The sequence below is a fragment of the Wyeomyia smithii genome, chromosome 3 (assembly GCF_029784165.1).
Source record: "Wyeomyia smithii strain HCP4-BCI-WySm-NY-G18 chromosome 3, ASM2978416v1, whole genome shotgun sequence".
Classification (NCBI taxonomy): domain Eukaryota; kingdom Metazoa; phylum Arthropoda; class Insecta; order Diptera; family Culicidae; genus Wyeomyia; species Wyeomyia smithii.
In genome coordinates this window covers 36,343,192-36,361,393 of record NC_073696.1, presented here as the reverse complement: position 1 = coordinate 36,361,393, position 18,202 = coordinate 36,343,192, and the positions used below count along the sequence as shown (strand labels likewise).

Sequence of the window (18,202 nt, the reverse complement as noted above, 5' to 3'; positions counted from 1 at the left end):
TAATTGTTGTCTCCGCGAGAATTATCATCTCATCTGAGGGAAATATATGCACCCTACGTCAGCCCTTGCCGAAATAAGGATTCCAATTCTGCATTCCTCTCAGCAGCAGCGGCATCAGCAGCGGCTATGGGTATGAATTACAGAGCACGTTCCCAGCGTTCAACCAATCTGGTCCTAGGCCGAAAACCAACCAACAGTAAGGATATCAGCCCAGCGATGATCACCATCAGAGCGGAAAAAATGCACCAAGAACGAGGGAGGCCGGGCGAGAGTGGGTAATTATTAGCACAACCAGAGGGTAAGTCCTCGATGGTACACGACAGTGGGGTGGGATACTCGACAATGACATCGTCCGGAAACCGATTCATAAGCAATGGATCGGAAAGTACACGCTGTTGTTATGCAAATTATGGTCAAGAATGGTGCACTGACTGGCTGGTGTTTTTGGTATGAGCGATTCGCGGGGTTAAAGATGACAGTGTTTATTCAATGGTTGAAGGGTGCGGATATGTAGTACATTATTTTATTAGATGAAGATTAATCGTTGTGCAGTTGGTTGTTTAATGATATCCGGACTTGTCAACATAATTCAATCAGTGTCGAATATGTCCTGTAAATAATCGAGCTTAATTGAAGTTTTATTTGGATGAATATCACTGGGGTGAAGAGGCTGTGATTGAGAAAATGTTTTTAAATTTTAACTTTATTAAAAATGTATGTATTGTGTTTCGCATAAAATACATTCTGCAACTCTGAAAAACTGCATCAAACCTGTAACTGAAAATTACTGCTTTTATCTGACGAAGGTCATGCGCAGCTAACGCTATAACTCGTGTTGGATGCGGTGATGCAATAGTGTAACTAATATCTGTCATTTTGTAAACTCATGTTTCTCTCTTCCTCTCTCTGTTAGCATATGAATTTATTGTTAAACAATCCAGTAAATCTCCTGAATGTGATGAATAACAATTATTTTCCAGTAAAATCAGCAAAGTCACACACCGTTCGGTCGCAGAATCCTTGTGAATGAAACCGTCCTACCGCTGTTTCCGAATCGTTTCGGGATGTGCGCACGCGGTTGTTCGGATTACACGCTTAATACCCTCTGTGTCACCGACAGATTATGCAAATCCGTGTTCCGTTGGTTGGTTGGTTAGTTGAATTGACTGATGACGATGACGATGATGATTATGATGATGACAGCAGTACAACGGTTGTTAGCGTGACACGACTGCACTTGGCGCAAAATACACTGCGATACACGGTGCTGACGCGTTTATTGGCGCAACGGAAACAGCAATGCGCGGTCCGTAGGTACGTACTACACATACTTCTGCCACCTCCCCCAGCCAGCCAGCCAGCCAGAGCCAGTCAGTCAGTCAGTGGGTAGTGCTCTGTGTTTGTCGTCAAGAAGGGACACCGCACCGTCATCAAAGCGCCAATCATCGGCACGGCACGAATAAGAGCAGCAGATCAGTTGGGTGGATTTCTTTTTATTTTTAGTTTATTCCGCGCGTTTGTCGGGACGAGGTGCACTTCTGTTCCGGTTTGTGGTGTACATACATAGTGTACCGGGTGTTCTTCCGTTTTCCAAATGCTCTGGTGAGGAAGTGTACGATTTAGTGAAGGCCGGGGAACGCAATAGTTGTTGGGTGGTGATGTTGTGTGCGAAGAATGTTTGCAGTCAAGTATTTTGCGCGTAGCGGCTTGCTGGAATGCTCATATGTAATTTGAACTCATGATGTGTGCGTGTTAAGCATTGCGGATAAATGAAGTGACAGTCTATTTTTGTTGAGTTTTGAGATATCATTGTTTTTTTTTTTTTTTTTTTTTTTAACGCAACCGCCGTTAGGATCATAACCATGGTCATCAAAATGCAATTCAGTAACGTCCTTTCATTTAAAAAAGGACTAAAGTTCCTGTGATTTTTGATAAAAAGTTGCAAAATGCCGTGCTCATCGTTGAATATCTGCAAGACTTTGAAGGTTATTCAATTACCTGTGTATTATCAGAAATATGGCACAATTCTGATTCATACGAATTGTTACACATATTTTCATGAAATCAACGTCCTGAAAAAATATCAGAAAATTGAAAAACACGATTCCACTGCGAGTTCTGATGTTTTACAGACATACGCATCTAAAGAAATGTTCAAAAAGTGAATTTCAAAATTTATCAGAACGTTGATCACGAAAATAAATCAGCAAATACTCAGTACTTAAATCTGTTCACCCCAATTATAACCTTTTCTCCTGTTCAGTTTCCTGTTTTTGCAGCTTTCTAAAAAATTGTTTTCAGGTTGCCCGAACGTGATTTATAAAAAAATGACTTTTTCAACTTTTTTTAAATATGTTCGATTCCTACATTTTCCCATATATTTTTTTATTTTTGTGGGGTTGTTTTTGAATATTTTGCATGGTTTAGTTCAGCATCGCATTCATTTATTCGACTCAAAGAGCCCATTAAACAGCACAAAAAAGTGAATTTTTCTCATAATTTGTAGATAAAACCCTATAAAAAAATTTTACGACACATATAATTTTTTTTTGATCTAGAACTGAAATTTTTACTGAAAAGCGAGATTCAAGACGAAAATTTACATGAAAGAAGATCCTTGATATCTTATCGGGAGCTGAGATATTGGCGTTTTTACATGTAATGGAAAAATATACATTTTCACAAAAATACCACTAGAGCTCAATATCGCCATTGCACAGTGTTTTATTTTGCCGTTTTTGTGCGATTATTTGAAAAGTGATTCAAATGTTGATTATAGCCATAAGGTGTGTTCGGAGAAGTTTCAGTATATTCAAAAATGCATTTTTTTAATGTAAACAGATGAGTGATCAATACACCAATGAGTGAGATTAAAAATTTACTTTTTAATCAGAATAAGATAGACGCAAGGTGTCTTCGACAAAATTTAAGGTTATCCTAAAACAAGAAGCTTTATCGAAGACATCATGTTTCTATCTCTTACATATTACGAGCAACATAAAGTTTTCTATTAGAACGAACTAAAAATCCCACTTTTTGTTCTAACTTTTTTCACAGATTTTTCCGAATTTTTGAACCTTCTACTAAATTATCAGCCATTCAAAAATGCATTTGTTTTCTGAACATTGTTATTTTTTATCTCCCTAAATAAAACAGTTATTTAATAAATTTGTGAAAATGCATAGTTTTCCATCACATATAAAAATGCCAATATCTCAGTCTCCCGATAAGATATCAAGGATAATTCTTCATGTAAATTTTCATCATAAATCCCGCTTTGCAATGAAAATTTTAGTTCTTGGTCAAAATGTTTTTATTTGTGTTTTATCTAAGAATTATGGGAAAAAATAATATTTTTGTGATGTTCAATGGGCTCTGTGAGTCAAACAACTGAATGCAGTGCTGAACTGAACCATGTAAAATATTAAAAAACAACCCCACGAAAATTAAAAAAATATATATATGGAAAAATGTAGGAACCTAACAGAATTAAAAAAAGTGTAAAAGAGTGAGTGGTGATTGGAAAATAACCTGTGTCAGATTCTGGATCTTCCGTCTGTGTGGAAAGCACCGCCCTACAGGCAGATCTGCAGAATTGCTGGAAATGTCCGACATGTTAGTCATTCTTTCCGGATCTGCTGCGTTAATAATAAGAGAACTTGAATCATTCCGTTTCATCAGCGGATGGAAACCCGCAATGACTATAAATTGAACAAACTATTGTGACACGCCAGTAGCACATTTTAGCGTCTCGATAGAGTTATTTTTGGAAATATTAACTGTTTCGAAGCAAAATTTAGTTTCTCGAATATGATTTTACAACTTCAAATAAATGATTTCGAGCGCTAAAAGTGTCTTTGGTGTCTCTGGTTTATTTTCTGGTCATTGTGAATTACCATTTGCATATGACGCGGTATAGTTCTCATTTTCTTGTTATTACTTTTTATTTGATTATCAAACCATTTTACAAAGTAGTAAAATCATACAAAAATAACTAAAGAAAACGGGGGTTCGTTGATTACGAATTCGATTTTTTTTTATGACGGATAATTTGATTATCCGGAGTGAAAATCTTTTCGATATTCAGGATAATCGAGTTCGACCTGTATCACCGTTGCAACTGGTGGTTTAATCTGTGTCTAATTCAAAATCGCTTCAAGAAGGTGTTTGTGGCTCTGAGAAAGGCCGATTGTAATTTGTACTTGGCACGAAGATTATACAATTTACTTCAAGCTGGTGTATTTCGTAACAACTTTTGTTTAGTTTTAGCTTTGGTCCCAGCGTGCTTGGATAGCTCACCTGGCAACGGCATACGTACGGAACTCGGCTCTTGGATGCTTTGCCGCTTGTTTTTGGTCCCTTTTTCAAGATATGATTCTTGAAGATTATACCGTTGACGAAAACCTAATGTAAATACTTTGCGCACAACGTTTGTTTGTATACATACTAACAGTGTGCAGTGTAGTCCGTCCCTTTTTTCTTATTCCTTTATTTTATCACTTTCACGGCGTCGCTTTGTTGTGTTGTTAGTCCTCACCGTAGGTATTTAAGATAATCACACGGGTTTTTTATCATATAATTAGCAGTTTTAACATCGCTTTTTCGTATAATCGGATTTGCAATCAAAAAGTCATGGGAGAAACAAAGAGTTCCGTTCATCTCGTGCTGGGTTTTGACTCCCGGTGTTATTTTTTTGTCTGCTTTCCTGCAGAAATGTTGGAATTGGCGCATCACGTTTCAGAGATAATAAAACGAGAATAATTCTGCATCATTTATAGTTGGTAATCCGACATGACGAGGCATTCAACAAGCTTGTATCCAAGATCACTATATCTTAGGTGTTCAGGTCGATTATCCAGACTTTTCTGATCCTAAAGAAAACGGACAAGAAGGTATCATTCGAATAATTTACAGTTTTGTAAAAATTAAAACCAACCATCCTTTAAGGACGTTCATATATTTTCAATTAAAACACGAGTTTTTGCTTCTAAATAAAGTTTGATAAAACATTTTAATCGAGCAGGATTTACTTCCTACACTCTACCTACAACCGTGTTCCAGCAACTTTTGACATTGTTTTTAAATGAATTTTAAATGAAATTAACTCGTAAAGACCCGGGACGGAGCTTATTTTTTGAAAATGCTCGTTCTCAGCACTGGAACGGCCGATTTGGGAAAACTTGGACTTTTATTCAAGGGGAATAGTTGTTCTAAGTTTTGGTGGAGGTGCCACCCCTCTGGACCCCTCCCCGTTATTGTGAGACGCAAATATGTCTGTGTTTTTTCTAGTTTTTCAAACAGATTGAGCAAACACTGGTGATTTTCATACATATCAATTGCTCCACGTATCAAATCATGTCAATCAAATCAAGTTTTCATAAGAACTCGTACTTTAGTGAATTCAAACTCGTTTTTCTCTAAATCTGTGCATGCTAGAATAAATCTTTCAGCATCTTTGGATTCAGAAGACGTTACTCTAGAAATATAGAGCTTGAAAATTTAAGAGCCAAGTTGAAACCAACTGTGGGAGACTGAGAAAATCAGGTTTCCATGAAAATACGTACTTTGGTGAATTTGAGCTCGTTTTTCTCAAAATATTTGCATGCTAAAATGAATATTTCATCGCGTATTGATTCAGGAGACCTTACTTCAAAAATGTAGAGCTTAAAATTTGAAGAACAATATTCTTATTTGATTTTTTATGAAAATACATAGTTTTGTGATTTTGTACTGAAATAATTTGAAAACTCCGAAATTCACTCTTACATACCATATTTCATCCACCTGACATGATTTGATACATGGAGCAATTGATACGTATGAAAATTACCAGTGTTTGCTCAATCTGTTTGAAAAATTAGAGAAAAACACAGACATATTTGCGTTTCACAAAAACGGGGAGGATCCAGAGGGGTGACACCTTTACCAAAACTTAGAGCAACTATTCCCCTTGAATAAAAGTTCAAGTTTTCCCAAATCGGCCGTTCCAGTGCTGAGAACGAGCATTTTGAAAAAAAAAGTTCCGTCCCGGGTCTTTACGGGTTAAACAACACCTTTATTTAAGATTACCAATCACTTAATACATAAGAGATTTGAAAGCCATTTTTTGTAGAAATTTACCGCTTCACACCAAATCGAAAGTATTTTAAACCTATTTCAAAAAATACATTTTATTTCTCTAACGCAACATTAGTTGCAACAGGCAAGCAGTACCCTTTCGTATATGCATGGGTTTCCCTATTAACCCATCCAGATGTGTACGGCCATCGTAGCCAACTTCATTTCTTGCGATTCGGTCTGGTCGCATGTCGAGCGCTTGTAAATAGATTAATCACAAAATTCCAAGTTCTGTAAAATAAAAAACAATTAATAAAACAACTTTGTTGAAAACCCTACGGCTCTACAGACATTTTTTGAGTAAAACTAAAATCGATCACATTTCTGCAGCTTTCGAAAAACTTTTCAGTCTACGCAGCTCGAGCATCAGTTTGTTGTTTGCGCGAAGACAATAATAGCTGCTACTGTATATCAGCCTCATAAATGGTAAAAACAGAATTTGCGGCTACTACAGAGCTATTTTTGCGCAGAGACAAGTATCTTTACCGAGGAAAAACGTGAGTTAAAAATAAGCTTTCTTCAAAGAAATTGTTTGTTTTGTTATAGCAAATAATATTGTAAAGTTTTGAAAAATTGAAGAAGTGGTGCTATAACTTTGACGAACAAAATGAATTTTTATATGCATAAATCAGAAAAGTATCATTCGTTTCTCCATTTTAGGTGGATTTAAAACAAAACTGCAGAATAATTAATGGAACAACCTTGCTGAAGACACTAAAGACGCGGCGTCAAAATTGTTTTTTTTGGGGTCAACATAATTTAGATCACGTTTCAGCAGGTTTGGAAACAACGTGCATTGTAGCTCTGAAACCTTTGATTGTACAGAAAAACTGTATGAGAATGAATTGTAGGAAACGAATGCGTCCTCGTAAAAATATACGCTGTGGAAATACAATGTGGTCCTGTGGGCAAGTGTCTAATTTTCACATACGTGTGCAATGTTTCATTCGAATCAAATACAGCCGATTAAAATTTTCGGTATTTTCTTTTTTTTTGCTTGGTTTTGCTTTCGTGACCTCCTTTTGAGAACGACGTGAATTTTATGAAAAGTTATTTAAATTAAATTTATTAATTACTTTGAAAGTAACTCGACGAAAAATTCTCCTTTTTGCAACAAATTTATTACTTAAAAGGCAATAATAGTCTACTCCAGTAACAACACATATACTAAGGTCGTTTTTTACGCGGGGGATGCGTTCCATTTTGTATGGGCCCTCGTAAAAACGACTTTTTTGAGTTGCAAATATAACAAAGAAAACCGTCCCAAAACGTTTAAACCTAGTTTGAATATGATAGTTGCCAATCTAGAGACCAAAATTCAATATTTTAAATTTTGAGTATTTACACTAAAAATTGTGAATTTTTTTGAAAACTGATATATGATCACTCGTGGCCTAAAACGGAAAACGTGATTGAAATGAGGTCGATATCTTGTACCGTTTTTGAGTAATGGAGGAAAGCCACCCGCGTAAAAAAAAACCGCGTAAAAAGCGACCTTACTGTATTGAAATATATTTTGCACATATTACGAGATCACGACTATTCAAATGAGTTTCAGTTATGCGGAATACTCCCACCGAAGCGGTGGTGGCGCTGATTTGCGTTTTCTTTTTGAACTCAGTTGCGCGCCGTGCTGCCAAAAATAGCAGAAAATTTGAAAATTTAGCTTCTGCAGAATATGTCCAGTAAGTGTCGCACAAGTTATTCGGAACCATATTTTTTTTAGAATTTTGTATAGAGTGATACGTCGGTTAATCTGTGTTGTTACTTTAAAAGCAACAACGAAAATTTCTTCTTTTTGTAACATATTTGTTACTTCAAAACTATTTACTGTATTCAAAACTATATTAGAGCATCTTATGCGGCTGTTCCTGGCCTCTTTCATTTTCAATTCGTCCTGTGTACGTGTATTGGTTTGTTCTTCGTACGCATACGGAGTATAGAAAAATATGACAAGAGCTGCCAATTTAGTGTACTGCGTGGTACGTAGAGTGTCCACTTCCCAACGGTTTTTAGCTCTCGGGATTCGGAAATAAAAATTTGATTTTTCGACAAATCCCGGGAATTAAGAAAAAATGCAAAAAAGCTAAAACGTGGTAATTTATTCAGTTTGGATTTTATTAAATAGGAGAAAAGATATTTTTAGAGATGACACAGATCTCGACGTTTCATATATTTCTAAGCCATTTGGCATCAAAAACAATGTTTCGATTTCTATTAACTACCTGTGGACGCTTTAGTCATGCGGTAGGCAAATTAGACTGGGACACGGTTATATGGGGAAAAAGCGATGGTGTTATTTTTTCGCTCCCATGCACTTTTCGTGTTCCTTATGGGTCCTATAGCAACTGTGTAACTTTTCAGATCGATCGGTGAAACGCCTGATTTGCGCCCGATTTTTAAAGCTTCAATACGATTTTATATGGGAAAACCACTGTTTCAAAACTTTTTCTATTGAGATGTCCAGTTGGCTCTTAAAAATAAATCAATATATGATATTTATAGGAAATTTTCCTGGAAAAAACTCTTGTGAAGACCGCAAGGCGCTACCTTGCTTGTGAAAAAAGATATTCACCCCAGACTGATTGAATATCTGAAGAACGGCTCACCATTGAATTTTACTAGCAATACTGCTGCAGCATGCTGCTGTTGCAAATTCAACCATGTGATGAGAAATGATATCGCTAAAATTTATCTTGGAGGCTTCCCCGAAAATCCATGAGCAAAAATCACACTTTGAGAATTATTTCCACGCGCAATTATTTCTCACACTTAAGCAAGTTTGTTATAGCAGCATGCTGTAGCAGTGTTGCTGGAAAATTTCAATGGTGAGCCGTCCGTCAGACATTCAATCAGTTTGGGGTGAATAGCTGTTTCTACAAGCATCGTAGCGCCTTACGGTCTTCAGAAGAGTTTTTTACAGGAAAATTTCCTACAAATATCATGTATTGTTATTTTTTAAGAGCCAACTTGACATCTCTAGAGAATAAGTATTGAAAAAGTGGATTTTCTCATATAAAATCGTATGAAAACTTTAAAAATCGGGCGCAAATCAGGCGTTTCACCGATCGATCTGAAAAGTTACACAGTTGTTATGGGACCCATAAGGAACACGAGAAGTGCATGGGAGCTAACATTTTTTTTTGTCCCACCCTAATGCAAATACTGATGATTTCAAACATTCCAAATGCTTTTTTAAATCACACTACAATCTGTAAACTGCGTTAGAGAAAAATATAATTATTCGCTTTTTTGCAAATGGATGCAAGCCACTCATCGCTTCATGAAAACTCATTTAGACCTATTTGGTGATAACAATCTTAGGCCAATCTAGGAAACTCATATCACATCTCTAGCAACTCTGGTCACACTTTCTCATTTCCAATAGTAAGCTGATGTAGGAAACAAAACATTGGCGTTTCTAATTAGAGATTTGAGGCTGGGACGCTACGGGAGAGATTCTGTATGCATGTGAATGAAGTGGACAGAAAGAAACCTGATCGTTGTATCAATACAAATGCAAAAGTCTCTCTAACACATGCATTGCGGCACTGGGTTGTATGTTCCCCCGCAGAAACACATACAAGCGCGTTGCCGTCATTTATTTTTGTCACATTTAGGTTGTTACATTTTTGTCTAATACGCGGTAATAAAATGTTGCTCAAAAGTAACAAAATTTCCTACATTTGTTTTTGATGTTTTTAAATGTTGTCTATGGACGAGCTGTATAAAATCGATTTATTGGCCTGAAAAATATATAAACAGAAAAAAAGCAATTCTTCGAAATAAACAAAAATTTGAAAAGAAGCATGTTATGATGCATAATGCACTAGAGAGTTAGATATGAACTTAATTCACAACAAAAAGATTAGTCGGTAGCACCAACACAATTGAATAGTGTTTGAGCATGTCACTGTGAGGAAGTGTGAAAGTGCTTCATAGATGATTCACGGCCTTTTTATATCATTAAGAAACTTTCGGGACTTGTCGCAAAATTGGAGCAAAAATTATTTTTGAAATTTTTTGAAATCCTAATGTTTGTACATAGGGTAAGGAACGGCTCAAGCAGTGGCGCCTATTTTAATCGGTCAAGGGCAACGGCTCTCAAACTCCTGGACTTTGATCATTATCGACAATTTAAATGACTAGAGCCAACATTTCGATTACTTAGCTGTCTCACGAATACATAAAATACCGCTTAACACAGAAAAATCTTTGAATAAACATCATTTGAAAAATTCTACCAAAATTGCAGCCATTCAGGCGCCACTTCGAGTCCCTGCAAAACAGAGCAAACTGCTTAGAATAGGTTCGGGGTGATTGGAATAGTGTCCCTCGATTGGGAACTTTAATTCATTATTGTTGAAGTTTAACAATAACATTTAAGTAGAGAATAAAGTCTTCGAGATACAAATTACTGCTCTGTAATATAGATAAATTGCACTGAATGAAACAAACCGGTTTCAATTGCATAAATTATCAAAACAATTCCGGAAAACGGTCATATCGGCTAAAACTGATCAAATAGGAAACTCCACTGAATTGGAGTTTGGACTGGCAAGGTGGAATTCTTTATATCATAGTTTGAAAGTTCTACAAACATGTAATAAGCTTATATATTTCTATTTAAAAATGATTTATAAATGAACAAATAGTGCTGTCCGCAGGTTGAATTGAGTGTTAGATTCGGCGTTGTTGGCATATAACCGAGCACACCTGGAAAACGTTTGAAGTACGATCAAACATCAGCAATTTGATGGACTTTTCTGATTCCTTTATTCGGGCAAGCCTAGTTACCTAGTTAGGGTTTCTCAAAGTTTTCATCTTTCATGATAAACGCCAACAGCAACGAACAATCTTTTTTTATAGGCATTCCATTGAAGTTACTTCCTCCTAAAGGCATTTTATTTTCTTAAACTGATGCTTATCTCACACATTTCAAATGCAATTTGTTGAGAACCTGTATATTTTGTATTTTCAACGAATAACTAGTTTTCGATTGGGTTGCTTTTACAGCTCTCCCTATAATAATCAATACGGTATTGTATGGGAAGAATATATGTAGTCATTGTACAATGTTAACACATCTTAAAATCATTATTGCCTACAAGAATCATGAGGCAGCTTCTACAACCACATGCATGTAAAAAACATCTAGACATTTTTTTAACTATAAATGCTAGTATAAAAGCTCCCATGAATAAAATTATAAGTCACTGACTGCTATCTGCCAAAATACAAGACAACGAAGTAATTCGATAGTATAACAAAGGTTTCCTTCTTCATAAGTTGAAATAAATCGGGTTTTTCAACATCGTTTCCAAGAAGCTAATCCCCTCGGTCACCCGTGCGCTGGACCGTTCGTTCGGGGTGAGCTGCCCCATTCACTGGCGATAAAGCACTCTATTACGCACATTTCAACGCGTGTGGCTCTCTATAGTAGTGGATCCCCCCTTTGGTTACCCCTTTTCTAAGCGGTAACCCGTAGAAGCCATCGTCTGGTTTCCCAGCCTTCGTTCGCTTCCAAAGTGCGACGCAAAAAAAAACCCACAGCCTATCTATTCGCTTCCCTTCAATTTTAATATAATTGATGGTGCGATTGTACTTTATCTCTTTTCAACATTGTTAGTCCCTCGAAGTCCCTCTCCTCATCGTCATCATCAGGGTTCGCTAGTGCTTGGATGATCTTTCACCAGGTTCCCTTCGCGGCGGCGCCCATCAGTGACCGTCGAGAGTCGCTGCTGCCAACAACAACATTTTTGAGCGGTGCTGTCTGGGACTCGTCAAAACCATAGGAAGAATATATAATAAAAAAAATACTTCATCCACAGTCGGTCCAGTCCAGTGTCCTACTCTCTCTCTGAAATTCCTCCGGTTGCTTCACCGGAGGCCGCGAATTGAGTGTCCACCCGACACAAGCCACAAGAGGTTCATCGTCTGTTGTGTTACTTCTATCATCGCAACAAGTCTCTCCTGCCTCTTGCTATCTCACTCACAATTCGATTGCCTCTAATGGCCTAAAAAGATCACACCTTTGCGTGTATTCCACGTTGTGTTGGTGGTTTTGTTGTTGTTGCTGCTGCTGCTGCTGATGCTGCTGTCGTTGCTTCTGCTGCCACCGGACCCAGGTGGAAGTGTGGAAAAGTCTAAAAACGAAGATAATCGAGTGGAGAAATCGAAGAAAAATAACAAATTTTCGACTCGCAGCAGCGACTGCCGGATCGGTTGCGCTGCGCTGGGAGGAAGAACGAGCGCGAGAGGAAAACCAGTGTGAGTGAGTGTGAGTGTTTGCGCACCGTGGGGTGGAAAAAGAAAAGTATCGACTGCGAGGGGCAAAAAAATTCGATATTTTCTTCCAATCGCAGCCAACCCGGACAATGTTTGTGCCCGTCAATGATCCAAGCTGACACGAGTCTAGTAATAATTACATTGCTTTAGGATCCGGAAGTGTGCCACATGGGATGACGGATGTGTTCGGTGAACCGGTGTGACGCATCAGTGAGTTGGTTTTACGATTTCTGAATTTTTGTTCGTTGTTTTTTTTGTCGAAGTTTTTCCGGGAAATCACTCGCTGTTTGCAATGCGAAAAATACATCCCGCGTTGTTGGTGAATAATCGGAACACAAAACAATGGATTGATGTCGCTGCTGAATGTGCCGATCGAATAGTGCTAGTGCTAGTGGTTCGGAACCGAACAATACTGTCGACCGCTGCGGGAAGTGGCCTCTAAGCAATGAGCAGTTTGAGAAGGCTCTGCAATGTTATCATCGTTTGGTTTGTTTTGAAAGTCGCTGAGAGGTAAGTTGTGATAAAATTGTTTTCTTTGAGTAATGCATTTCAGTTGGATAACCTATATTTTTTAAAGGACACATTTGCACATTTGAATTGTTAAGGTCTTTCAACCTGTGAAAGAATAAAATATAGTAGTTTTTCAATCAAATACAATTTTATAGACAGGTTCGTCAATGTAGATACAAACGATGTCAAAAATAGAGAAAATAAAAGAACGAAGAATGCCTTAACTTCAAACAACTCAAATTCAATCATATTTGAAAAAAACTCTTGTTTATCAAGGTAATCTTCGTGGAGCCTGTAGTGTTGGTATATCAAAAAATTGTGGGATTATTGCCAGAATCCCGATACTGATTGAGTATATCTAACTCGTAACTCGCAGCCAACCAGGCGATCACCAGGAGTAATCTGAATTCATCTCGGTTGTGTGTTCTTTGAAATTTATCGGTACATTTTCTTAATTACTTGCAAAACCAGCTTCAATTAAGTTGATGATATTTTGTGCATGATGATGTATCGTATGATTTTTTAATCAACTAATTCTATTCAAACCAGTGAAAAGACCACTGAGGAATTCAATTTCAATGTGTGTTCACTATTAAACCCGCTTAAGTAGTTCTAAAATCGCCTATTTCATGGCAATATATTTGTTTTTTTTTTCATCTTTTTCGAAATCGTTTTATATTACACATTAAAGCTTACTATCCACTATAAGTGTAGGATACATGTCCTGAGTTTAATGGCAGGATTTCAATTATTAAAACAAATGTTTGCAGAATACAGCCGAATACATTGTGAGTGTTTCCACTTTGAATGTATTTGACTTAATAAACTGAGAAGTTTCCGTGGAAGGAAAAAATTTGCCGAAGAGTAATATTCTCAATGGATGTGCGCATTTTAGTATTTTAGTATACTTCATTCAAAGCATTATTACTTAAATACCTTTGATTGTACATAGTGCTTCGCATACTGATATATTTTTTCATAAAAAAATTTCAAAATGAAGGAATATTTTCTTTGCAGTTTCTTGTTCAATCTTGAGGTTAAAACTTATAGTGTAGGTAAAGTCAACGACGAAAACAAACTTTTTCCAACGTCTATGTTTATTTTGTCAATTGCTCATATTCTAATGATGTAGTGTAATTCAAGTGATTCAAATTTATGTTCGGAACATAAATGCCACTAAAACCTTCAGAACAATACACAGTTATGGAAAAACATTGGCGCAATACTAGGGAAGTCTTCTAATAACTCAAAATTAACGCTGTCAATGAACGGCACGCTAACTACTGACAGCAAAACCATCTGTGAAGCATTCAATGAACATTTTTCGACGGTTGGTTCCAAATTAGCTTCTGAAATAAATGCTACCAATGGGAGTCCGTTACGTTACATAAATCCAGTTTCTGATTCTATTTTTCTCCACCCGTCATCAATCAATGAGGTTATACTGTTGATCAATGATCTCAAAACTTTCAAGAGTTCAGGTCCTGATAATATACCGGCAGAATAGTAAAAACTAACGTTCTTCATTTCTCACGAATTTTGTCTGAATCATTTAATTCGATGATTGTAACTGGGTCTTATCCTAATTGCCTCAAAACTGCCAAAGTAGTGCCTATATTCCAAACTGGGGACTCCAGTCAAACAGGAAATTATCGTCCCATATCAACGTTATCAGTATTCAACGAAATATTCGAGAAGTTACTAATGAAACGCTTGATTAGTTTTCGTATCGGAAGTAGCACTACGATGGCGGTAGCTGAGCTTGTCGACAAGATATTAGAAGAAACTGACACAAAGAAAATGGTGGGAGCGCTATTCCTTGATTTAAAAAAAAAAGCGTTCGACACGCTCACCCACGACATTTTAATAAAAAAAAAATGCATCAATATGGTATAAGAGGCACCGCAAACAGCATCATTCGTTGTTACTTAAGCAATAGAGCTCAATAGGTTGCTTATGCTGGCGAAACAAGCTCCAAAAGAGACATAAGTACTGGAGTCCCACAGGGGAGTAACAATGGCCTTTTACTTTTTCTTCTCTACATCAACGATATCAGTAAAATCAACCTGGTTGGTACACCTAGATTATTCGATGATGATACAGCTATTTTTTATCCTCACATGAATTTAAAGAATATAGCTAGATTTACTATTGCTAACAGATTCTTTTTCTAATAACCTCCTGTCGTTAAACCTGCAGTAAACTCTACTTTATCTTGGGATCTTCACATAAAAAAAATCCATGTGTGGGTTATTAGGACGTGGTAGTTCCTTTCTTCCCCGAAAGGCTATACTGCTTTTTTACTTTGCTCATATACATTCTCATCTGAGACATTTGATCATTGTATGGGGTAGAGCTAGTAAGTCGAAATAAAAAAAAATTCAGACCATACAAAATCGTTGTCTTAAAATTATTTATAAATTACCCTTCTTATTCCCATCGGTACAACTATACAATGACTTTTTCTATAAAACATTACCAATCCTCGGGCTGTGCGATCGCAACTTGGATGCAATCCAAATCCAGAAGCTCGCCCAATCAGTTGCTCTAGTATTGCAGTGGCAATCCTTTAAACAACAATAAAATATTACTTCAGATTTTTTTCTCCAACATTAAAAGATATTGTGTTCGGTCGGTGGGGCTTTGCAACTTGAAAAACAGCAACAATAATAAACGTATAAGCAGAAACGCCACCCGTGGATTGTCTTATGCGAATCGGCCAATTTGGCGGCTATTTGGGAAACGCATTTGAAAAACTGAAAACTGAAGGCCTAAACACAATGAATACGTAGCGGCTGTGTTTGCGGCAATTCGACAGTTAGCCAATACATTTTCTCTCAAATTAACGTCAATGCAACGCAAACGTATCCATTGTGTTTGGGCCTTGATGCTCGGATCTGTTTGGATGAAATGTCTGTGAGGCCGACCTACCAGTTCTTTAGTTCGAACACTTTATGAAACATTACAACTTCAAACCGAAAATTAAAAAAAAATCGGCTGCTGAAATTCTGTACACATCTGTATTGAAAATCGAAATTCTGTATGAATTCTGTATTCTATATCATTTCTGTATCGTGGTCAAAAAATCTGTATAATACAGAAAAATCTGAATACTTGGCAGCCCAGATATCGACGGACTTAGTTGCATATATGCTGGTTTATTTCGTACCACAACAAACAATCACAAACATCATGAAACGCATAGACGTCAGGTTGCAGACAACACGAACTGCACGAATATAGCAGAAGAGCTTTCAGGGTAGCCATATTGGCTGAACGTTTAGGCGGGATACTGTAATGCAATAAGATTTTTAGACGTACACGACGAAAACCAAACAGCGCAATCTAAAACAATTTTTTTTTTCAAAAAGACGTGCAAATTATTATAACATGAAAATTCCTCCGAATAGAACGGTTTTTCAGTGACACTAAGGACAATATCTGCTACAACAGTGACTTTTTTCAATTTAAACATAGACAATAACATGACAACAAAACGTAGAGCTAATGTAAGTAACGCAATAAGTATAACTTGAAGACAAAACCACACCTCTGTACGTACACTGTATTACAGACTCCTTGTTAAAGACAAAATAAATTGTCGAAACGTTGGAGAAGAAGTAGCGACACTTTCGTTTTCCCAATGCTTGCTGACTGATGAGCCGAAAATCCCTAATACATTATACTTCTGAACACCTTTGTTGAAGACGGCACTTTCCTAACTGGTCAAACTACGTGATAACTTGAGATCAAAATACTCAAAAAAAAACATGCGCTAGTGCCACGTTTCGGTTAAATTTCAAACCTTACTTTCTGCTGACCACAATTCCGTGACCTCCAGAACAACTTTACTTAAGACCACAGCTCTCTAGGTTGTCGGAATCACAAGATATGGTTACACAAAACTGTCTATTACCTAAGACGATTAGGTAATGCTGGTTAGAGATTAAGTTTTAGGTGTGTGTGTGTGTGTGTTTACGTGTGTGTGTTTGTGTGTGTGTGTGTGTGTGTGTGTGTGTGTGTGTGTTTTCGATATTTAGCAGCACTTTGAATGTGGCTGTGACAGTTTTTCCATTTCAGATAACAAGAAACATTATCTTAATTCTTATTTACTAATCAATATTTCTTTAAGAGAGCGAGTGAGGGTGCCATAAGCTAAATATGCTAGGACTAGAGTTAGTACCTATGTTCCATCCCAGGAGATTGGTCAACAAAGGAGTGTACTTTCTTAGCTTTGTCACTCCCAACGAATAATATTCCTTCTTAAGCGTGGTACGCAGTTGAAAAGAAAAGAGGTTCACGAAATTTTGCCCTTTTTACCAAACGGAATTTTGACAGCTGAGAATGCTTCACAGTAACGATATCTGACGTTTTGTTTTTTGTTGACGTGATGTTTTTCCCCTTTTTCCTAGAACACTCGAACACACTTGTTTACCGCGATCTGGTGTGAGAGCAGGGATGCCAGGTAATTTTTTCAAAAGTCTGGTCCGCGAAAAAATGTTTTCCTACCCGAATGTTTTCTCCAATGTCTTCACGTTGTCGTCACAAAAATGGATGTCTTCATCGTACACTGAAAATATTTTTCACGTGATTGTTACGTGAAAGTTCCTATACTTGTTCATGTCCTGTCATTTTGCATGATTTATGTGACAAACATAACATCTACGTGAAAATCTCATGCATATCATGGTTAATCACGTACCATCTACGTAAGCTTGACAACGTCAAAAAGGATGTATCACGTGAATTCTCAGTGCGAAATTAACCAGAAATTGAAATGGCGAAGCTGTTGTCTGACTCTGAACATAAAATAGAATTTCTGGATGGCTTGCAAATGAGTGAATTTTCGAAAAATCCTGATAAACTCGAGACTTGAGCTTAAAGGTTTCACACAGCTTCAGTTCAAAGGTGAAAGAGTTACCTGAACGAAAACAGCTGCAGCGGATAATAACAATCCCCGGGAATGTCGTAAAATTTATCAGTTTTTTTTATGTTTAATTCATTCACGAATTTGCATACCTGAGTGATATCTGATAGCAATTACGTTTTACGAAATGTACAATTTTCATCTATTTCTCTAATAAATCTAATAGATCAGATATGCAAATTCGTCGTTTACCAGTAGATGAGTTCTACATGAAACTCACATGAAATGCATGGATCTACTGAAAGTTTCAAAGGATAATTCATCTCACCAGGTCATGATGAACTCTAATTTGGGCGCGGACTGAATTTCAATATTTATTTCCCAAATTTCTAGTAGAGTCTAACGGAAACCGATAATTAT

At 37.0% G+C, this 18,202-nt stretch overlaps 1 protein-coding gene across 5 annotated transcripts in view; it reads left to right on the top strand.

Annotated features, from left to right (window-relative positions):
- The first annotated feature begins 1,504 nt into the window (after positions 1 to 1,504).
- The window catches only part of LOC129731716 (protein Wnt-10b), a 46,767-nt gene continuing 30,069 nt past the window's right edge, over positions 1,505 to 18,202 (top strand). The window contains exons 1-2 of one of the 5 annotated variants that reach the window (XM_055691939.1): positions 1,505 to 1,602; positions 12,669 to 12,915. In XM_055691939.1, coding sequence (XP_055547914.1) covers positions 12,851 to 12,915 — 65 coding nt within the window. In that variant the 5' untranslated portion in view covers positions 1,505 to 1,602; positions 12,669 to 12,850. Of the gene's footprint in view, positions 1,603 to 1,702; positions 1,726 to 1,965; positions 1,986 to 12,482; positions 12,916 to 18,202 lie in introns of those variants that run through there. The other 4 variants (XM_055691937.1, XM_055691938.1, XM_055691941.1 and 1 more) reach the window with 4 other exon arrangements.